Source organism: Halichoeres trimaculatus, unplaced genomic scaffold, assembly GCF_033239565.1.
Source record: "Halichoeres trimaculatus isolate MK-OKI-2021-1 unplaced genomic scaffold, fHalTri1.1 fHalTri1_scaffold_7, whole genome shotgun sequence".
Taxonomy (NCBI): domain Eukaryota; kingdom Metazoa; phylum Chordata; class Actinopteri; order Labriformes; family Labridae; genus Halichoeres; species Halichoeres trimaculatus.
Window position 1 is genome coordinate 14,970,157 of NW_027437185.1, and position 18,653 is coordinate 14,988,809.

At 42.0% G+C, this 18,653-nt stretch overlaps 2 protein-coding genes across 4 annotated transcripts in view; both read right to left on the reverse strand.

Annotated features, from left to right (window-relative positions):
- Positions 1-256: 256 nt before the first annotated feature.
- On the reverse strand, positions 257-2,494 carry gpr151 (G protein-coupled receptor 151). The gene is made up of 2 exons (XM_074674467.1): positions 2,402-2,494; positions 257-2,303 (listed from the first exon to the last, which is right to left on the reverse strand). Exon 2 carries the CDS (start codon positions 2,280-2,282, stop codon positions 957-959), a length of 1,326 nt encoding a protein of 441 aa, XP_074530568.1. The 5' UTR covers positions 2,283-2,303; positions 2,402-2,494; the 3' UTR covers positions 257-956.
- A 1,084-nt stretch (positions 2,495-3,578) lies between these two features.
- Positions 3,579-18,653, reverse strand: part of ppp2r2ba (protein phosphatase 2, regulatory subunit B, beta a) — a 55,666-nt gene continuing 40,591 nt past the window's right edge. For all 3 annotated transcript variants that reach the window (XM_074674149.1, XM_074674150.1, XM_074674151.1), the window contains exons 3-10: positions 17,230-17,395; positions 16,222-16,334; positions 12,065-12,242; positions 11,697-11,861; positions 8,705-8,874; positions 8,100-8,191; positions 7,887-8,010; positions 3,579-5,544 (exon numbers count right to left, since the gene is read on the reverse strand). In XM_074674149.1, coding sequence (XP_074530250.1) covers positions 5,389-5,544; positions 7,887-8,010; positions 8,100-8,191; positions 8,705-8,874; positions 11,697-11,861; positions 12,065-12,242; positions 16,222-16,334; positions 17,230-17,395 — 1,164 coding nt within the window. In that variant the 3' untranslated portion in view covers positions 3,579-5,388. The remainder of the gene's footprint in view (positions 5,545-7,886; positions 8,011-8,099; positions 8,192-8,704; positions 8,875-11,696; positions 11,862-12,064; positions 12,243-16,221; positions 16,335-17,229; positions 17,396-18,653) is intronic.

The following is an 18,653-nucleotide window of genomic DNA, read 5'->3' on the forward strand; positions in this document are numbered from 1 at the left end:
TGAATCCATCTGAGTTCAGATGAAAGCTCTTTACCTCTAATTAGAACCCAAGGCAATTCAAATGGATGCCCTTATGAAAATACATTTAATGACGCGATGTCAGCAGGAGACCATCCGCTGATGTCTGATTTGTCTCATTAGGACTGTACTGTAAGTGTGTCTGTTTACATGGGTGTGTGTGCCATTGCTTTAACCATTGAAATGAACACACAAACCAATCGTACAGTGGTTCTGCATCTTTATTTTACATCCTGTGTAATTTTTGCTTCCACAAATCAGTTTGGTCACAGACTTCATTGAACATGTCACACTTGGTCATTTTGATGCACGTTTTACATATTCAATACAAACAGACTGAGGTCAAAAGCTGCCAGTTTCCACATTGCAAATATCCACAAGGTATACAGAAGTAATGGTTGCACATGAGTACAAAATACAACCGCAGATAAAACATCAACATAGACACAACATATCCAAATATAGATTTTCTTTGTCTTCTTTAGGGAATCACTTGCAGAAGTCAGTACAGCAGTACATTTCATTACCATTAACTGTTACATCCAATTACTTTACAACTAGGGTGCTTAAACGGGCACCACCTCAGATTTACAAAAAGATATGCAAAACTCTATTTTAATTAATTTCCACCACCATCCTTGCCAGAAGTCACCAAGAAAGTCATGGTACACTGATAACTTCCTTTTTCTCAAACCAGAAAAAGATAAGGAAAGACAACACCATGCCATATTTATTTTATATGCAGACAATACTGCTCTATTCATATTCCACAATCATTACACTTCTTACCTCTGAATAACATCATGAACACAGTTCACAGGGTGTAAATGTTTTGCTGTAAAGTACTCGGCAGTCCATTCAGCTGTGGTTAGTTGATGAAGCTCCTCCAACACAGGACTGTATTGAAAGTAAACTGAGGATAAGCTTGAGGGTTATCGCTATTTCTTCTCATCTTTGCCCTCATGCTCCCATGGCACAGGATCGTTTTCGTCATTGTATGATCCAGTCTCCCTCTCGTGCCAGAACTGCTCCAAATCAGGCAAGACGATACCATCCTTCAGACTCACCCTGTCTATTTCCCTCCCTCCTCCTCCTCCTTGCTCTGTCTGGGGCTGAGCCTTTCTGTGTGGACCTTGGCTGCAGCTCGCCCGAAAGCTGCTCTCCCCTCGAAGTTCAACAGAAGTCTCTGGTCTTGGGCAAGGTGACTGGGTAGCTGAAGGTTTGTGAGGTCCAGGTTTTGGCTTTGGAGGAGGTTGTTTGCGCAGGGTGAGGCGTCTCCACAGACCCCTGTAGCCCTCTCTGAACTCTTCTGAGAGGGAGAGCACGATGAGAGGATTTACCAAGGACAGAGAGAAGGTGAGGAGCTGAGCAGAGAGGATGAGAAGAAGAGGCAGAGAAGACACCAGAGGCTTGGCTCCCTCAGTTTCCTTTTCTGCTATGTGGCGCTCCCAAAGCCACACCACCCACTGTGGGAGCCAGAGTATTGCCATGGCCACGGTCAGACTGAACAGCATCAAGGTGAGCTTCCTGGATCTGATCTGTGTGCGCAGGTTCTGGGTCTTACTGGAGCGACGCTGGCATTGGCCGTAAGCCTTCCAGAAATACATCAGAGCGAGGCTGAGAGGTGCGCAGTAGACCCCCAGAGGGTACGCTTTGATGTAAACTGCCATGAAATTCTGGGCTTCAGGAGGAACTACAAGCACACACACCAGCCCACGGATCCGTCTCTGCAGGCTGGCAAACAGCCAAAGAGGGATGGTAACAGAACAGGCGGACAGCCAGATAAAGAAGAACACCACCAAGATGGAGCCCAGGTGGATGCTCACCTGTTTGGTTGGGTTTGAGACGTAGCGGTAGCATGCTTTGGCCATCACTGCCACTGTGAAGCTCTTTGCTGCCATGCAGGACTGGAGAAACCAGTCAGCCGTCTTACACACCACCCAGCCTAGCTCCCAGCTAGCTTTGGAGAAGGAGGCTGCCTTGAAAGGCACTGAAAACGCCAGCACCAATCCATCAGCGAACATCAGGTTGAAGATGAGAGAGTTGATAAGAGAAAGTTTGCCCCTGTGAGCGTTGGAGAACAAGATGACCATCGCAGTCAGATTACAAGCCACACCCAGGACACAGATGACTCCCAGAATAGCTGGTACCAGGACCCTCAGCTCCCTGGGGTCTGGGTGCTGGAAAGAGCCATGTCCATTAAACGGCCACTTGTCTATGGAGCCGTTCACCACTGTTGCATTGCTCCCACCGAGCTTCTCCATTTCTTCCAAAGAGACGTTGAGCTGGAATAAGAAGAGTATAAGGAAACGTCAACACGGCGAGAAGAGAAAAATCGTGTCCCAATATGAGAGAGCTGAACTTGATTTAATATCAGAAATACCTCACAAAATCTGCTGGAATAATGGCATCAGAGAAGGTATCGATTGATGATCAATGATCACAGTGGAGCTCCTGTCTGTCCCCGGGTTTATCCTGAGGCACAATGATGCAGCTTCTGCTGCTGGTTATAAAGATGCTGTTTGATTGACAGCTGCTGTCCCCAGCTGAAAAAATGTGCGTAGACTAAAGCCTCATGGGGCCAATTAGAAAAACTGCATAATGTGCACAGTATGACGGATGAATACATTGGATTTCTAATTTGTCATTACAGGCGTTACAGTAATGGTGTCTCTGAAATACTGATGCTCTTCTTCTAACAAAGGAATAATATTAGAAAGAGTAAAGGTATTTTCTCTGAACTTTAGTCAAAGTACAACCCCAACTATCCAGATGACCTTTGCCATTTGTGCTCATTGTATAATCTGCTCAAGTCGATCCGCAGCTTATTAAGGAAACTGGATTTCTTCTTTTAAAATGCTTCATTAAAGTGCATGAGTAAAATGAATAATTAAAAGAGACTGCCATTGACTTGTAATTTTTAATCAACCACCAACTGTGTCCGGTTGATGAAGTCATGCCCTCCCCCTCCTTTCTTTTTGAACACGCGAGACATCTTTGATATAGTTTCCTCTTTAACCACAAGGGGGCAGTTTTGTACCACAAGAGGTAGTGATCACAGGCTAGAGACATATCACTTTGAATTACGTTCATTCTGGGGCTGTTTTCAAACCAGCCTCCTCTCTGCAATGGAGCAGACTCAGTCTGACGTCATGCTCACAGCTGAATGAAGCACCCTTTCCCAAGTAGATCATGTTTAGCTGCAAGCACAAACCCCCCCTCACTCCAACAAAAAACATAAGGTTATGTAACCATGGTTAAAAGTCACACAGATGATTTGTCAAAAAACAACATGAAAACTGCTCATTTTTTGGTTGTGAATTACTTTCATTAATTTTAGTAAATCTCTACAACAAAGCTCTAAAAATTCAAGAATACAATAAGTAAATGGCCTTACAGCTGGCCAGGAAGCTGACATCCACTCCCACTCCACACTTCATGGTTTCCAATGGCCCTCGCGAGTTTGCAGAGTTGAAGTGCGCTCATGTTGGGTTGAGAAGTGCATTTTTTTAAAGCCATCAATGTTAAAAGAGGAGATCCAAGACGACTTTGAACTTGCACATCTTTATTCTTTTTTATTCAAAGAAAGTCCAGTAAGCATAAAGACTGCATGGTAATTGCATTTCAATACATTCTGAGCTATAAAAGTTTTTTTTTGTTCAATTAGTGTCACAAAGGAGGTTGTTTAGAAGACATAACTGTTCAAAGGAACCACACTTAATAATTCCCTGATTTCACAGAGTTCACCTAGACCTTTGACTCCTTTCCTTTATGGGAGTTGGCTCTTGAAAACAAATTTGAGATGAGTGAGGACTTCCAAACTGATTATAGCCGACTGCTAAAATACGACCTGCTACTGTTCCAGGTTACTCATCTTCAGCAAGAAAAGGAACATGGACAAGCACTGCAGGGATGACAAATTAAACCTTTTTCAGATAGGCTACAGGAAGCTTTTTACTTGTATAGTGCTGCACATGATCTGTAGATGCTCAGTTATCTATATGCAAGCTGACCGTTCATCAGATCCAATACATGCAAAAAGAGCTGTGCTAGCTTTATGTAATGCCAAGAAATCTAAAGTTCAATATATCAACATGAAAGTTTACTCTACTACCATCTACAGATCATTTCCAGTACTATCCAAATAAGCTCAAAAATGGTGAAGAGTTTGAATGAAAGAAAAACTGTATGTGGCTCTGTCGTGTCTCTTGCAAACAGATGACATCAGACTGACTGTAATGTAATACAAGCATCACTTTGTACAAATCACAGCGTTCTCCCCTGAACTCACAAGCATGTAGCCGGTGCTTTAATGTAATTTTGACTACACTGCTTTAAGCACTTTTTTCCACGTGGGATCTTGGTTGAGCTTTTATGTTTTAAGAGAAAGAGGGAAAACAACAACAAAAAGAAAATGCTATGTTAACATTTCATTTGAAACATTCACACTCCTGCCTTGAACTCAGTCCCCTCCCCCCTCCCACTCCCACTACATCAAACCCCCACATACCAAAAGAAGGCACCACAGCTTCTAAACAGACTCATTGACCAAGAGAAGGACTCAATAAAACAACAGCATTAAATAAAACCATTGACACAGCCTGGAGGGGCTTCATTCACATTACAGACTACAGCAGTCTCACCAGGGAGACACAGAATTGGAACTAGAAAGACTGACCACGATGTATCACAGGCAGAGAGAACTCAGTTTTTGGGGTCAGAGATTAATAACAGTCTCTTCCTCTTTTGTAGGAACTCTGCAGCAGGTTTGAGTGTCTGGAAACTCAGCCTCACTCAGAGGCTGCAGGGTGGAGCACATGCACTGTAGCATGAGCAGACAAAAAGACAGGGGGCACTGTTGCTACATGACAATGAGCCACCATCATGTAAGCTATGTTTCTGTCTGTGTGCTCTTATTTATGTCCAGTGTACCCACATCCAGCCCCTCTCTTCAGGGTCCAGAGGGCTGCTACATCATGTTATTCATGCAGCAATCCTCTTGATGCTTTAATGCACAGGATTCACTTCTTCAGATGTCTGCATGGCTAAATAAAATAAATTAGAAACCAAATTGAAGAATGAAAGTCCATTCTTTGACTTAGAGGGACACTTTTCCACAAGTTGTATCCAGGTTTGATATCCAGCTTCCTAAAAATTCCCCAAATCCACTTTATGGATCAGTCACTGGATACTTTTTTTCTGCACTTCCTCAGCAGAGCGGAAAAATTTAAGACCGGCAGTAACATCACACAGGGAGAGGAGGAGGAGGAGGAGGATGTAGATCAGGGCTTCATCAGTGTCTTTCTCCAACCCTGCCTCTCCCTGCAGCCCCTCATATGTCAGGGGTGTCAGCAGGGCCAGTTTCTTCCGTTAGTTGACCTTGTCTTGAAAGATGTAGAGGTTGTTAGTGGCCGCTACAGCGATGATGTTCTCATGCGGATGCCATGTAGTGTGAAGGATCTTCTTGCTGAAGTCCAGGCTGTCTACACTGATCTCATCTTTTCGACGCTTCCCACCCACACACACCTGGGGACAACAGGAGGGATAAAGAGGTGTTGAGATATGACAGTTATTGACATCTTAAAAGCATAAATTAACATTGATTTAATCACTATTCATTTATCTTTAACACCTTAATATAAAACCTCATCATTGGATGTGTTTTATACTTGGTAAGATATAGGAGGTGCACACCAGTGGACTTAATGTTGCCACCCTTGCCAGTTGATACCACAATCACTAGTTGGTTAAATTGATGAGTATTTTTAATCTTAAGCCTAATTTGTCACTGTACCGCAGCCAGTAGAGCCTTAGCTCCGGTCAGTGGCTACTACCGTAATGCTTTAATACTCAACCACCTGGATATAAAGAAGCACAGAAGACATCTTTTTGTCTGGCAACTTTTGGCAGTTTTTTGAATTAGAGAATTAGAGACTGAGTTGTACTTATTACCAACTCCTCTACACACAGGTCCATTAACATTACTATGAGTTTTTTCTGACAATTCAATGTTCAATTTTGATTTCATTCTCCCTTTAACTCTGTTTTTGCATGTGCCTGAACCTGAGGGGACTTCGTGAACCTTTAGCTACTGAATCTTTTAGTTTGTCTGCCAGCTTGGAGCTAAAAATATCCTGTCTGCTGTTTGTTGCTTGAGGGGTTGTGTTTAGTAGGTCTTACATAACTTTGTGTTTTTCTTTGACTGAAAAACAACTACCTACCAGGGCCACAAAAAGGATCATGACAGCAGTGGGTTCAAACCACAGTTTAGTTATAAAGTTGTAAAACCAAAATAATTAGACGCAAAGATAGTTTTTAACAGCAAGTTGGTGGATAATTTCTGTGCATTTGTCAGTTTCACATTTACAATAATAAAACCATTGCAAGAAAAAGATGGAAGACTGGTCTCTGACTACATCTGTTTTAAAAAAGTGAAACCAAATCTTTCCGCAACAGGTCCTGACATCTTAGTCCTTAGTTCAAGGGTGGGCAAACTTTTTGATTCGTGGGCCACAATGGGTTCTAACATTTGACAAAGGGGCCAGACCAGGAGCAGATTGATGGAGTGCTTTGGTAACTATCAGGGTATCATTCGTTCATTCCATATCTGTTTTAGAATCCAAAATCGGAAAACGGATAACGACTTGTTATTCAATTTTTTGTTTTCATATCAAAATCAGAAAACAAATAACGGTCTATTTTTCGCTGTTTTGATTTTGTTTTGAAATTAAAATTAGAATATAAGAGAATGGAATTATAATGGGATTTTTAATCCGTGTATGGTTTGTTCTTTCGTTATTCTGTTTCAAAACAAAATAAAAAAAAAACAACTAAAAAACGGACTTGTTTTTTTGTTATTCTGTTTTAAAACCAAAACGGAAAAATGGAATTACAGAAAAACACGGTTTTTCTGTCCTGGTTTTAAAAATGAAAAAAACGAAAAATAATAAAAGATTGTGTCAAAATTGTTTTTTTTGATATTTTAATATTAAATGTCAACTCTCTATATAAAAATTAGACAAATAACTCACATTGAAGGTTTATACAGACATGTTCCTGAGCTTTTTTTTAATAAAAAGCGCTGTGGCAGGGATCAATCAGACCAATCAGACGCTGCGCTTTGACCGCAGCGCATTTAAAGGCGAGGAGAGGCGCTCATTAGATTGGTAAAAACAGCGCTCGGCTGTGATACGTCTAGTTCACACAGGATGTGCGTGGAGTAATAGGCCTATGCTTCACCTCAACAAAGCCAATGTATCTACAGTGCGCCATCTGGTGGAAAACATCAGAATTGCAGGGAAAATAAAACATAAGCAAGGTTTATTCATTTAATTTTTTCAAGTTCGGCGGGCCGGATTAAAACGTTATCGGGCTGCATGTGGCCCCCGGGCCATAGTTTGCCCATGCCTGCCTTAGTTGTTTCGACCCTGGACTGAGAGTCGAAACAGAATGTTGACACTGATAATCCCCCACAGGGTAATTCAGGACCAAAATGACCAATGGTTGGAAAAGTAAGATATTACCATTCAGGTTACAGGAATTCAGGATGTAATCAATCATCTCATAAAAACTTTTTTTACTTTCTGTGTTTTTCCTGGTCATCAGATTTGTGGTAATATAGCTGATATGGTTAGCTAATGTTAAAAAAAAAAACTAAAACCATATCAGCCATATAGAAATAGTTCATCTGAATGTCACGTGTAGGACTTTTGAGGTCATGATTACTCATATGATGGACTATCTTTGAAGATCTTCTGCACTCAGAGTATCATATTTTGATTTGACAGAAGTTATGGAGACAGCCCTCATCAGTAGAAATATGAAAACAATCTTTCTCAGACTTCCAGATATCAGCTAAGCTGATGTACCTTGCGTGGCTTGAGAATGGCTCTGGGTTTGCTGTTTTCTCTGGATGCTTCCAGCGTGACGTCACGTTTGGTGTTCCGGTCAAACATTCGGAAGAAGTTGTTATAGGAGCCGGTCATTATGACGCTGTGGAGGATATAAGTTAACAAAAGAGTTGATTTGGTGTAGAACACATGGATGGAGGGATAAATGAGAGGGTGGGAGACAAATTTTACCTGTCTGATCCATTCCAGACGCACTCAAACTTGTCAAAGATGCAGTCGTTCTCATACAGAGAACAAAGTTTGCCTCGTAGGTAGTCATGGACCTGAGAGAAAGAAACGAAAACGTGAGTTTCTGAAGTGGTTGGTGGATTGTGGTCACACTTTTCCAACATCTTAAGCTCTTCTCATTGCCATGCAACTATAAGCTGTACAGCCATATGCTCTACTTTCGGTAATCCCTTCAGACCTGGTGACCTAAGCTAAGAGGCTAGGTAGCAGGTGGAGGCGGAGCTGGGATTGGACAGTGAATCCCTTGAGCCCTGCTGATAGCCCCATCACTCATGACCTGCCCTAAGATGGCCTCCCTGATCAGAAAGTGCGGATGTGACCCCTGGTGACCTCACGGTGGGAGGTTTTGCCCTTCAGGTTTGCTCTGCACCTCTACTATCTGTCTTTTTACAGACACTCAGCTCAATAAGTCGTCCAGGGTTAATCGCCAAAGATGACACGGTTACAGATTGGCAGCATGACAGTAGAACAGGATTATGCTGACTGATTAGTGTGAAATCAATGTTTAGATTTGAACCAAAAGACACAGAAGCTCAACTGAAGCTCACCTGGTATGTCTCCAGTGGTTTGTTCTCCATTTGAAGGTCCCACACCTTGACAGTGAGGTAGTCCCGTGTCATCAGGTAGCGCCCATTGTGGCTGAACTTAACGTCTGAGATGGATGAGATGATTTCTGAGAAAAAGGAGCGAGTGGAGGGATCCTCTGGCTCCTCAAAGTCTGTAAGAAAAAAAATTGACATAAACCAAAGGGAGTTATCTTCTGACAAAGCAAACACATTTCCCTCAGCAGGAGGTCTCTGCATTCAAGGGCGTTTTTCTCTGAACAGATCTTTCAGTCATGAAAAGTGAAGACAGAAAAAGCAGATCCTGTTGTGGACAGTCATTAGTGAACCACAAAAGCCACAACAATGCATGTTTGCTGCAGCAGCTGCATCTCTTCACAGTATTATTTCTGTGTGTTTAGGGAGGCAGGCGTGGGTCAGCATGCTGGGTAAATATTGGTTATGATTCATATTGATTCTGGCAGCTGCTGATCTGTGTGCAGGCCAGCACGCTGGGGATAAGAGCCAGGCATTCCATCGTTAGCTGTCAAGTTATTGTTCCTCCCTCCCACCCTTCCTCCCCTCTCTCCTCTCCATCTCTCCAAATATGCCCCCACCCTTCCCCCCTACATCTCCCTCCTCCTCCGCTGAGACCTGGAGAATCGCTCTATGATGTGTCAATGGGGAGTCTAACTAGGGATGCGAACTGAGAGATGAAAAAATGAGGGGATGAAGAAGGGATAAGAAAAACAAATCAATGTCAAAGTGCTGGGCCCATTTGGGCCCCACTGGATTTGTGTGTGAGTCTGAGTGTGACTGTGTGTGTATGAATGTGCAATATGTGCATGTATTTATGCGTGTGTGTGTCTGAGCTCCAGCCCTCCCTCCCTCCTGGCGAATAATAGGGTCCCTGGGGAGTCAGCATGGGGCTGTTTGGTCCCCATCTCTCTGTCCTGCAGCTCGGTGCTTTGGCAATCATCCCCTATCTCTTCATCCATCCCTGCTCCATCCATCCCTGCTCCATCCATCCATCTATCCATTCATCCATCTTCACGCTAACACTGACTGATAGCAGCAACCTCTCAGATTTACAGGTATGAGAGGGGGGATACAGTGTGGTTGTGATTTGGGGTTATTTATGTAGAGGAAGTTTGTGTGTGTGTGTGTCAGGAGAAAGATGAGTTGTGTGTGAATGCGTGGGAGGGAGTGTATCATACATTGCTCTGAGCCATACGCGTTCATGCAGTGAGACAGTAGGTCAGCAGTAACAGACCCGTCCAGAGGCAAACAAGAGCACCTGCCTGCTCTGTGTGTGTGTGTGTGTGTGTGTGTGTGTGCGCGCACAGCAAGCACCTGTCTAGTAATGGCACGTTGTATATGTTGATATACAACAATCATGTGACACTACGAGCACTACAGCTTAAAATTGACTTACATTCATTCATATTTAGTCCTCTAATAAACGTGAAATTCAACAGGCCACGTTACGCTCGGTTCAGTGAACACATCAATAAGTCTGAGGAAATGACTGACGTTATTGAACAACAAGGTGTGTCCATGTGAGACTAATGCGATTGCTCTTAAGCCATTGATTTTTTTCGCCAAAATGTCAATGTATTCATTATTCATTTGACCAACGTGTATGCATACGGTGTTAAGCTCCAGAAAAGGCCATTCATTGTTTGAAACACACAAGGAGAATTATTGATGGGTTATCAATCCTGACATATTGAGCAGAGGGCAAACAGCCACACAAAGGTAGGGCTGGAGCTGAAACATTGAGCATGAATTTGCAAACATGGGCGGCCGTATTTACTGAGTACATTTTCTTGTTTTTCTGGCGATTGAGATGAATCTATAGGTTTTTGTTTAAAGTCAGTCATGCTAACAATACCACATCACATCTTTACTGAAGATATTTCAAGGACTTAAGAAGACCAACTCATGTGAACTGGACACAAAAAAAGTTGTTTCCAGTAGCTTTGTAGACGGGGTTTAAAATAACATTTAGAGACATGTGTACCATGGATGTGCGCCACATGGTTAAACACTGTTGAGTTGTAGATCCCATTACTGTTTGTAGACAGCTACTGCTGAGTGTGCATTTTGGCAACGGAAGTACACCAGTTAGCACGGATACTCTTCACTCCAAAACAACAGAGGTCCTGTAACAGCTGTGATCCCATCAGAACTCAGTAGAACTTGAGTCCACAGTGAAGCATTGTTTCTGACAGTCAACCACAGAACAACTGGACATTTTTATGACAAAATAGGTACCTTTTACATTTGGAATGATAGAGTACCGATGCCTAGTACCTGTTAATTAGTATTGGTACTCAGTGGTACCAAAATGTGGTACTTTTGCGTGTGTTTATGTGGTAATAAATATCAATTTGTTCGATAATAAAATCTCAAAGTTTTTTAATTTAACATATTTATTCTTCATTATAGAAGCTTGCAATGCTGTGTTCATGCCCAGTATGGAAAACCTCCTACTCTTCCCCCTCTCTCAGTCGCAAGTATGGGTTTGGGTACCTCAACATGGTACCTTTTGATTTTAAGTAAATAAGTATTCAGGACTTGGATGGAATTTGGTTGGTACCAATAAAAGTACCCAATTTGGTACCCATCCCTCCATGTTTACATTGTTTACACGTAGATTTGATTGAATAACTTGTGTTCAGTTTCTTCTTTCCTTTACACTGGTCAGCTTGTTAGAATTTTAGTTTTGATTTACAAAACTTGCTTTTTAACATCTCTGTTAAGGACAAACATTTTCAAGCCTAATTGATAATAACACTTAAAAAACAAACTCCAGCAGTGAAGCTAACACTAATGTTTTGGCTTTATTTTTAAGTGACTGGTTTTAAAAAGTAAATGGTTTTGACACAAAAGTCAACAGAAAATTAAAAAAAACAAGAGGACCTGAATCTGTTAACAAAGGCTGCATCTTGTCACTCTTATATGATATCCCATGATGCACTCTGCTGGTACTCACATTTGCAGTGTCTGTCACAGAGAGCAGCCTGTCTCATGTCACACAGTCGTATCGAGCCCTTGCTGCTGCTGTAGGCAAAGGTGTGACACTGCTGGGGATGAAACTCTGCAGAGGTGATCACCTCCGTCAGCTCCTCCATGTTGGCTGGTTTGATGTCCACGATATCTGACAGGACGGCGCTAAGGAACAAGTGCGACTATCAGGCAGCTACTGTGCAGTACACAGCACGAACAGAGAAGCCAAAAACGATATCACTGATGTTTTAGCTCGAGCATGCATTCTTGTCACAAACACTTTTTTAGCCCCTTTTGAAAGTGTTTTTAAAAATAATGCTCCCAAACATAAAGCAGTCTTGAGAAAGAGGATACTGAAGCTGCGGTCGGTGATCTCCAGGTTCCACAGGTTCACCCTGAGGTCGTCCGTGGAGATGAACGTCTGGAGGTCAGAGTTGACAGAGATGGAGTTGATGTGGTAGGTGTGAGCATTGCTGAATACTCGTCGGGCTGTAGCCTCAACCATCAAGTCCATAGGCTGCAGCACCGGCACCTATTGGATGAAGAGAGAGCAGTGAGGGAAGGGAAACTATGACAACCACAGAAAATAGAAGCAGAAGATAAAAAAAGATCCTCCTTGAAAGCTTTGATGGATTCTGTGACACAGATTTAATATTCCATGCACTTTGATGCTGATTTCCTCCAGGAAACCTCTCAGATATTTATCTGTGGGTGTGTGAACGTGCATGCTTGTGGTTGCATGAATTTCAGAGTTGCTAATGTGCTGCATGTGTGCCTGTGAGGTTGAGCCATAACAAGATGACTCCAGGGATTCATGTGGCATTTACTCCACAAATCTTAATGGAACAGAGACAGCGAATGAGGGGCTCCGGGGCTGTTTGATGAGCTGCTTCAATCACGCCGGGGATATCTGTGTGCTACATGGCTACTCAGTGATCACACCGCCCTCTCCCTCTCCCTCCATCCATCTCTCTTTCTCATAGAGGTGCTGAAGAAGTCACTCCCTTTTTGTTTGTGTGAGTGCTGGAGAAAGCCAGGAAATGGTGAAAGAGGAGGAGGAAGGGGAGATGGCCCAAGGGCATTGCTAGGCCCTGCTGAGGAATGATAACCAAACTCTGCAGAATTAAGATGAGCTCACTACCTCTGCCTCTCACACACGTACACACACTAATATTCACCAATACACCCAGTTACACAGCACTGCTCGGGCTTCAAAGCCACCCAGCACCAGCCTGCATGCAGCCCCCCGTTGGCCAGATAAAACCCAGACAAAGAGAGAGGGGAGGGGAGGGAGTGGGAAGAACAAATCGACTGCTTCTTCCCTTTTTCTCTCGTCCGTTGCTGGCACTGACAGAGAGACATGGCAGCCCAGCAGGCTGCTGTATCTCCATGGGTGTCACTTCATTTCCATGTCTTTCACCGGCTGTCCAAAGAGACGCGCACCATATTAACCCATAACCCCAAACACTGACAGTTACATTTTCAGCCTGCTCGAAACGACCTTAAAAAATCTGGTCCTGAAGGCCCACTATTAGATTAAAAAAAGGTGGTTATCATTATTATTATTATTATTATTATTATAGTTATTATTATTATTATTATTATTATTATTATTATTTTGAATCATATACATTATTATTATTACAATATTATATATTTGTATTTAAAACTGCCTTTCTCAGCACTTAATGATACTTTACAGAGTGACGCAGTGTTATTGTTACTTTAAAGAGAACTAAATACTCAAATCACGGCACTAAATTTTCAGGCAGTTGCTCCTTCAGAGCGTCACGTTGAGTACTGATAAAAATAGTAAGCACACGTTTTAAGTCTTTCCGGCATAGTGAGAGGAAGACTTTAAAGGATACTATAAAGAGCACTCAGTATTTGATCATTTCTGGCTACAATCTGGATTTATTCCTGCACTTTTCTCTTTCCTCCTCCTGTCCTCGCCCCCTCGCGTAGATTTCACAGCTCTAAACAGGATTGCCACAGTCCCGGCCTGTCCTCCAGGTTGCTATGATCCCCTGGCCAGCCAGACAAAGAGGGATGGACACGCTGAACACAGCACTAATCTACTATGGCAGACACATACACACATACACACACGCTGTCCTACGTGCCTGGCTGCTTTGTGTGAAAATTAAAGAGCTAGTGCTGTGATAAGAGGAGAGAAAAAGGGGGGTCAGTTAGGATGATCCCTTCATGGTCTTCACCTCAGTGATCATAAATTACTCCTTCTCACTTTCTTCTGGCAGTTTATCTACAAAACTGTCCAGTGATTGTGTGTTTGCAGGTGACATTTGATACTAAGAGTGAGCATATAATCAGTGTGTTTTAAAAAATGAACCAGTATTAACTTTGATGGATACAGTTCAACCATGCAGTGGGTGGTGTTAAGATGTTTAATGAGGATTAAAGGCGTTCACAGCATAATAACTGGATCCTTTATTCTGATATAATCAGCTTATCTGAGCTTAACTTATTCAGATTTCATTCAAAATGCAAACTGAGAGCAGACCTTTGTCAGAAAAACAAACTCAACATGACACAGTGGGAAAAAATTACAGGTACTCAGTTCTACTCCATATTTTGACTGTTGACTGCTGTGACTTACAGGACGACAAACAGAGGCGCTGCTTATAGGCACTGACTGCGTGTTTATTTTTTCATGACAAATATGTCTGCTTTAGAAACTCCATTTTCAACATCCTCTTTGAGCCAAAACTATAATTTAATCTTCTTTAGCCTTCACTTTATTCTCTTTTCTAATTCTTATTCTCCTGAACGGCTAACTTGCCTTAAAAAAATTCATAAGAAGTTAAAGAAATATTCCTTCTTTTTAAAAGTCTGATGAAAAGGACTCTTAACACTATTTGTGTACTGTTTATGTCGTTAGATCAGAGCCCAAATTCAGTAAGGTTGGCTTAGCATAAAGCTAGGCTAGCTGAAAACAGGTAGTCTAAAAACAAGAATCAAGTTATAGCCTGTTGCAAAGCTCATATTATCTAGTTACTTAGTTTGTTGTGTCTCTTCAGGCTTTTTATAAGCTTTAGGCACTTTCTTTTTTCATTTCTTGTTCATTTTTCAGGCTTTATATGTCTTTAGCCAGAGGGGAGAGGACAGTGGAGTCAGATTCAAACCCATGGGGTGAACAACCTAAAACACAAGGCCCACTGGCACCCCAGAGGTTCTGGTTTAAGTGGAATTTGTCCTTTTTAGTTGGGCATTACTTGCTGTTTCCCTGATTAATTTTTGCAATGCTAAGCTAAGCTAATCTGCTGTTTGCTCTACAGATACTCATTTCCAGAAGGTTCCTTACAATCAGTGGAATTAGTCCAGCATCAAGTCGCACATTTCTCAAATTTTTAACCTTTTTTCTTTTAATTCTGTGATCCTTTTAGCAGAGATGTAAAATCAGTTTTGCAAAACAAAAAAACACATTTTGGAAAAAAATAGTAACATGGTCTGTTTTTTTTCCCTAAACTCTATGAATTATTTTTGTAACTTAAAAGAAAACACCAGAAATTGTTGACTCATTATAGTGTGGATAAATCACTGTGAGACCACAATGTCTCTAAAGCCCAACCTATACATATGTCTGATATATGTTGTAACATGTGCATAGTGACATAGGTTTGTGTAGCTCTGTATCCACCAAAAAGCCTACGCTTATTCCTTCATGTATGTAACCACTGGTGCACTGGTTTGGCTGTTGTGTGGAGGCCATTGCCTTCACAGTTGGGTCCCTTCCCTTATAGCTCCTTTTTCTCTGTTTCCTACTCTATCCAATACTCTGTCCAATCTGGAAGAAGACATAAAGACACTGAAATATCTAAACAATAAAATATCTAAGTGGGCATTGAAACAATGTATTCCTTGCAGTAGGTCTGGTAGGTATCATCATAATTTTTGGCATATTTCCTGGTTCAGTGAACATTTATTCCATGCTCCCAACATAAACTGGTGCCCAACATTTATCAGGCCAACTCTGACATGTTACGGTTGGGCTCAGTCTCTGTTTCCTGTAAACAACCAGCGGAGGATGTTGTTGAACTGGAAAATGGAAATGTAGTGAACATAAAAATTGCCCTGTTGACGGGCCGCCAGGCAGAGTATGAGTATACTGTTTGTGACCTCACGTGCACAACCGTGTGTAAAGCAGTAAACCGGAAGTTAATCGCGCTTCAGAGTGTGATACTTAATCAGGAAGCTTAGGGAAGTTAAAACTAGCAACTTTTATGAAACATTTGCAGAATAAGTTGCAGTTTATGTTTAAAAATGGCCGGAGGACCTGAAATCCAGGTTTTCAGTATCAGTCTATTTCCTGTTTTTGTTTTGTTCAAAGATTTATCTGGAATTATCTGTCTTCTCTTTAAACCTGCTACATGGCTCCGAGCCAGACTGCAAAACTGAAAACACAACAGTGAGACAAGCCAAGGAGCTGTTTATGTGAGTCCATGTGACATTTTGAGCCGTGCTGAACCTGATAGTTTTGTGTGACCTCTTACCCGTAGCGAGGTGATGGTCGACGGGTTCCTGATCCGTCCATCCTCATCCTTCAGGTTGTAGCCCTCCGGACGCTTGTCTCTCTCACTGATTTTCCACAGCTTCACTGTCTTGTCTGGGATGAAAACATCACACACACACACACACACACACACACACACACACACACAAACAGAACTACAGTTAGATCACAGCTCACTACAGTGAATCACAGATCCAAGATGGATGCGGGGGGTTGGGTAGCCAATCTGGCATGTAGCTGGGCAGCAGCCAGCGACAATGATGAATGGCGGCTCCTGTGAACATTTTCGTGTCACAGATATCAATCTACAAGTTGACTACATTTCCCGGCCGCAGTGTATGCTCCCACAGAAAAAGCCATCTGGGTGCTTTTCAATCTGCATCACACAGACACCAGTTACATCCCATCTCCTCGCTCTGCTGAAGGGAATGGCGGCAGCAATCGGGTTGTTGCCTGCATTTTTTTTCCTTTTGTAATTTCCGCTGTGAATATTGGTGTTGGAGCAGCGAGGCCATCGCCACAGGAACCTCCACCATCTGCTCCAGCCACCGCAAGCGCTTCTACAGCAGCCATGCATGAAGCCCGCAATCTGCAAGACGTCTCTCTGCTGATGTGAGTGTGTCTGTGTGATTCAGTGTGCGCGTATGGTGTGTGGTTGCACATGCTTTGATATATGTGTGTTTGTTTCTGCTGTGGCAGCCATGCATGAACTACTGAATCTGAGGCACGTCTGCTGCTGGCGTCTGCTCTTCCAGGAGAAACACCAATAAACGTGCACAAATACTCAGATACTTTTATGTGACACAGATAGCATCTCCTTTTACATCAGCTGTACAGCTCGCCCTTCCACACAGTGAGAATGAATCATGAACGGACGCTTTCACTGACTAATAGAAAACAAATGCTGACATTTAAACACGTTCTCACAACAGACTCTTTAACTTCCTTCACATTGCAGTCCCAGCTTCACCTAAGCTGACTTACTGACCGTTGGTGGAGAGCAAGAAGTAGGCAGCGTTCTGCTGAGGAAGCCATTTGATCTTGTTGATTTTCTCCTCAATCTCCAAACTTTTCAGGTAGTCAAACTCTGGCTCATGGCTCTGAAATGTGCTGTAAACGTTGTACTCTCCTCGACGTTGAGGCTGACTCTTACTCTGCAAGAGGAGATGAAAAGAAGACACAAAGTTAGTGACAGAGCTGTTTGATTAGGAGCTTCAAAATTTCACAGTCATTGCTACGCTAGCAGAGGGACTGTGGTAAATGGTAATGGCTGCCTGTTAAAGGTCCGCCCAGACAGGAACATCTGAATTATGGAATACATCACCAAAAATAACAATTAGAAATTGATAAGGACCTTTTTGTTTCATGTGGTAAGCCTGGTTCTTACTTGTCATAGATCAAAGATTATGTTCAGCCTCAGGTTAACTTTTCTTTTTGGGCTAATTAGCAAAAGTCAGCATGCTAACATGCATCTGTGGAGAAAGCTAAACATGCTGTCTTAACATCACTGCATATGCAAACTCATCACAAGCTTATAAGAACGCTGGAGTTAGCATTTAGCTGAAAGAAAAATACTGTTTTTTCATATAAGTTGATTCAACTGTTAGCCTAGCATAGCATGGCACAAATCCCTTCAATGGGGAGGAACAGCTGGCCTGACTTTCTCCAGACGAACCAACAACTAGAATGTCATTGCCATTCTGATGCAAAATAAAGTTTTTAGAAACCCTGTTCCAAAAAAAAGTTGAGCTGTTGTGTAAAATATTTGAAATTAAGGAAAACAACTGTTTGAAAATCATTTAAGACAATATTTAAATTAAAAATAATGCAAGGACAACAAGAAACTGTATTTCTTGATGCCCCACTTTTCTTTGACATGTTAGGACTGCATGCAGGTGAATTTAGCACCTGGTATCTTTAACTACAGAGCGATGCTGTAACTGTAGACACTGCAAAAAGCTAGCTATGGGGTGAAAAACAATATTGGGAGATAGCTGTTGTTTTCTAAGTATAAACAAGCTAAGTTTAACCACAAACAAATTTGAACCGCTAAGACTAAAGACATCGGCAGCTTTCTAACACAATAGAAGAGTTAAGTGCAATGCAGTGTTGTTTACTATAATGCTACTTTTGTTTGTTATATTGGCTCTTTTGTGCATCACAATCGAAAAAAAAAATGGTGGAAAAAAAGAGAAAATGCCAACTGTGAGTTGTAATTGTGCTTAGAGCAAATAAATTGCCTTTTTTCGTCGACAGAATGAAATTTTGGGGTCTTAAATTATGTTTGTTTTGGTCTTGAAAATGTCTTAAAAAGCATTAAATTTGGCTTTTTTAATGGTGCAAGAACCTTGTACAAGCAACCTAATTTTGGATTCAAATATCTTAAAACATGACATTGGTCTGGATGTGCCA